General features: G+C 35.8%; 1 protein-coding gene across 1 annotated transcript in view; it reads right to left on the bottom strand.

Annotated features, from left to right (window-relative positions):
• Positions 1-768: 768 nt before the first annotated feature.
• Positions 769-2,392, bottom strand: part of ero1b (endoplasmic reticulum oxidoreductase 1 beta) — a 16,736-nt gene continuing 15,112 nt past the window's right edge. The window contains exon 16 of the mRNA XM_016677769.1: positions 769-1,665. Within this exon, the coding sequence (XP_016533255.1) occupies positions 1,605-1,665 (61 nt within the window). The 3' untranslated portion in view covers positions 769-1,604. The remainder of the gene's footprint in view (positions 1,666-2,392) is intronic.

Raw genomic sequence — 2,392 nt, 5'->3', positions numbered from 1 at the left:
ACAATGTTCGCACAAACCAGCTCTTCAAGTTCAACTTCTGTAGCATAAATTTTGGAATTCCACTGTAACAACCTCGCTCTGAATGCGTGAAGCCAAAGCAGCTATCAGAGTCCAACAGTCTTAAATTGGGTAAAAAAAACCCCAAAAAAAACAGAATATTGAGTGACTGATGGTAAATGAGTGAAAATTTCTCTAATGATCCTCCAGTAGGGCTGGGCAAAAGAGCTTAAAAATAACATATTTTGTACTAGATCTGATGTTAATCCATTTTTTTTCTTCTTGCTCTCTTTTGTGAAAAAAAACAAATTACAGATGAGAGAAAATAATTTCAAAAAGTGGCTTTTATATCAATCAATTGCATGACAGAGTGTCAGGGCCAGACTATAGAGATTTTATTTCATTATGAGAATATTGTCGAAATATTAGAAGAATATGCAATTTTACAACAGTGCATCAAGGTGACTAAAGATAGAAAAAAAGGAGTATTCCACCAAAAACTCAGAATTTCTGAGAATAATCTTAGAAATTAAATTAGAAAATTAGAAGAAAGAACATTTCTGAGATTAATCTTTTTTTTTTTTTTGGTGGAAATGCAATTGTTTTTTTTCTCCCTACCATGGCTCAAATACACCATTGTAAAAAAAAAGTTTAAAGTTATCAAGACCTAATGTTAACACGGTCGATTCAGTCTTGCTACTTGTACTTTCATGCTAATGTGTTAAAAAATCAAGTAAAACTTGTATCAAAGTATCACTTCACTTATTTTTTGTGTTGGAGTTCTCATAGAATTATAACTTTATTCTCACAGTATTACGATTCTATTGTCAAATGATTGTATCCTTGTAATATTATGGCTTTATTCTCATAAATAACAATTAAAAAAACTGACCCAAATACTTTGTCATAGCTTTGTTCTGAATTCAAAACCCAAAAGAAATCAAAGCTGTAAGTCGAGCAAGATGGCTGCCCTCTGCATGGTAATACCACTCTGAAATATGAAACCTAAGGTGAAAAAAAAAATCAAACATTTGATTCATTGCCCAGCCCTGACGTCGAGCTGTCATGTTCATCGTGATCTGATATGATACAAGCTGCAAAACATTAACATAAATGGGAGTCAGAGGACTACCTGGCCCTAATTTTCAATTTCAGCAGCTGCAGCTTTAGGAGGACAGGAAGTTGGAGGAAGCTACGAATCAGAAGCATGAGAAGTGGAAATATCCAGTAGAGAACTTCGTCTAAGCTGTGGCATAAACACATTAAATCAGGCATCCGAATTCGGTAAAAGTCAGCAGACTTCAGCTGATTCAAGGAGGAACTCAAACATGAAGTGCAATAAGCAGTATGCGGGTGGGGCGTCCATCTTGTCCTCAGACATCTGCAGGAACAAGAAAGGAAATTCATCCTGCGACACGACGAATGTCACAGCGATTCATCCGAGGGTTTTGGGGGAAAAAACAGAAAACACCTGAAAAGCTCAACAGCAATAATCAAAGTCAAGGTTTGGCAGGATGAAAAAAAAATTATGCTTTGATGTTGGGAAAACGTTGCTGAGGTGACTCCCATCATCATCATCATCATCTGGGCCGGAGCTTCTTCCTCTGTTACCTCTTCTCCTTCAACATCAGGCGGAAGTTGTGCAGCTGATATATACTGGTGGACAACCTGTGACAGCAAAGACAAATTACACTGAGCATGCTCCAACTGGACTGTTTAGCCACACAGCAACGGTTGCTATGGGAACCTACCTGCCAAAGGCGTTCATTAAAGCCACTATTTCCTGCCGGCTGAGCTGGAAGCCCTTCGACGGGCTGTGTTCTGATAAGTTCTGGATCTCCTTTTCAGAGAAGAGGATCTTCAGAGCCGTGCCCAGACCCTGAGTCTGCACGCAACAGAAAGCTGATTAAGTTGGCAGAAAAAAAAACTTTTTACACTGATTAGAAGAAAATTATTGACATATCATCAAGTCAACTCTTTCTACAACCTGAACTCCAGAACAGTTAAAGTGAAAATTAAAAGATGTTCCAACCACATGAACCAATATTCACAGCAGAACATAAAGAGCATAATAAATGTTTCAACTGAAAACCTATATAATACTTTACACTTGGGCTGGATGATTAAACAATAAAATCAATACCACAATGGAGTATTAGGGCCAGGCTAAAACAAAATAAATAAAACTGAGAAATAAGTCATACTATTACATAATATTTTTGAATTTATGCTCATATTACTACAACTTTAGTCATGTATTACTTTGACTTCATTCTCACAATGTTATGAGTTTATTCTCAAAATACTTTTTATTTTATTCTGAAAATATTTTGACTTTATTCTGGAAATATTTTAACTTTATTCTCCAACAACAAAATGTAAATTAATTAATTTA

The sequence above is a fragment of the Poecilia formosa genome, unplaced genomic scaffold (assembly GCF_000485575.1).
Source record: "Poecilia formosa unplaced genomic scaffold, Poecilia_formosa-5.1.2 Scaffold164, whole genome shotgun sequence".
Lineage (NCBI taxonomy): Eukaryota > Metazoa > Chordata > Actinopteri > Cyprinodontiformes > Poeciliidae > Poecilia > Poecilia formosa.
This window is presented reverse-complemented; position numbering and strand designations above follow the sequence as displayed.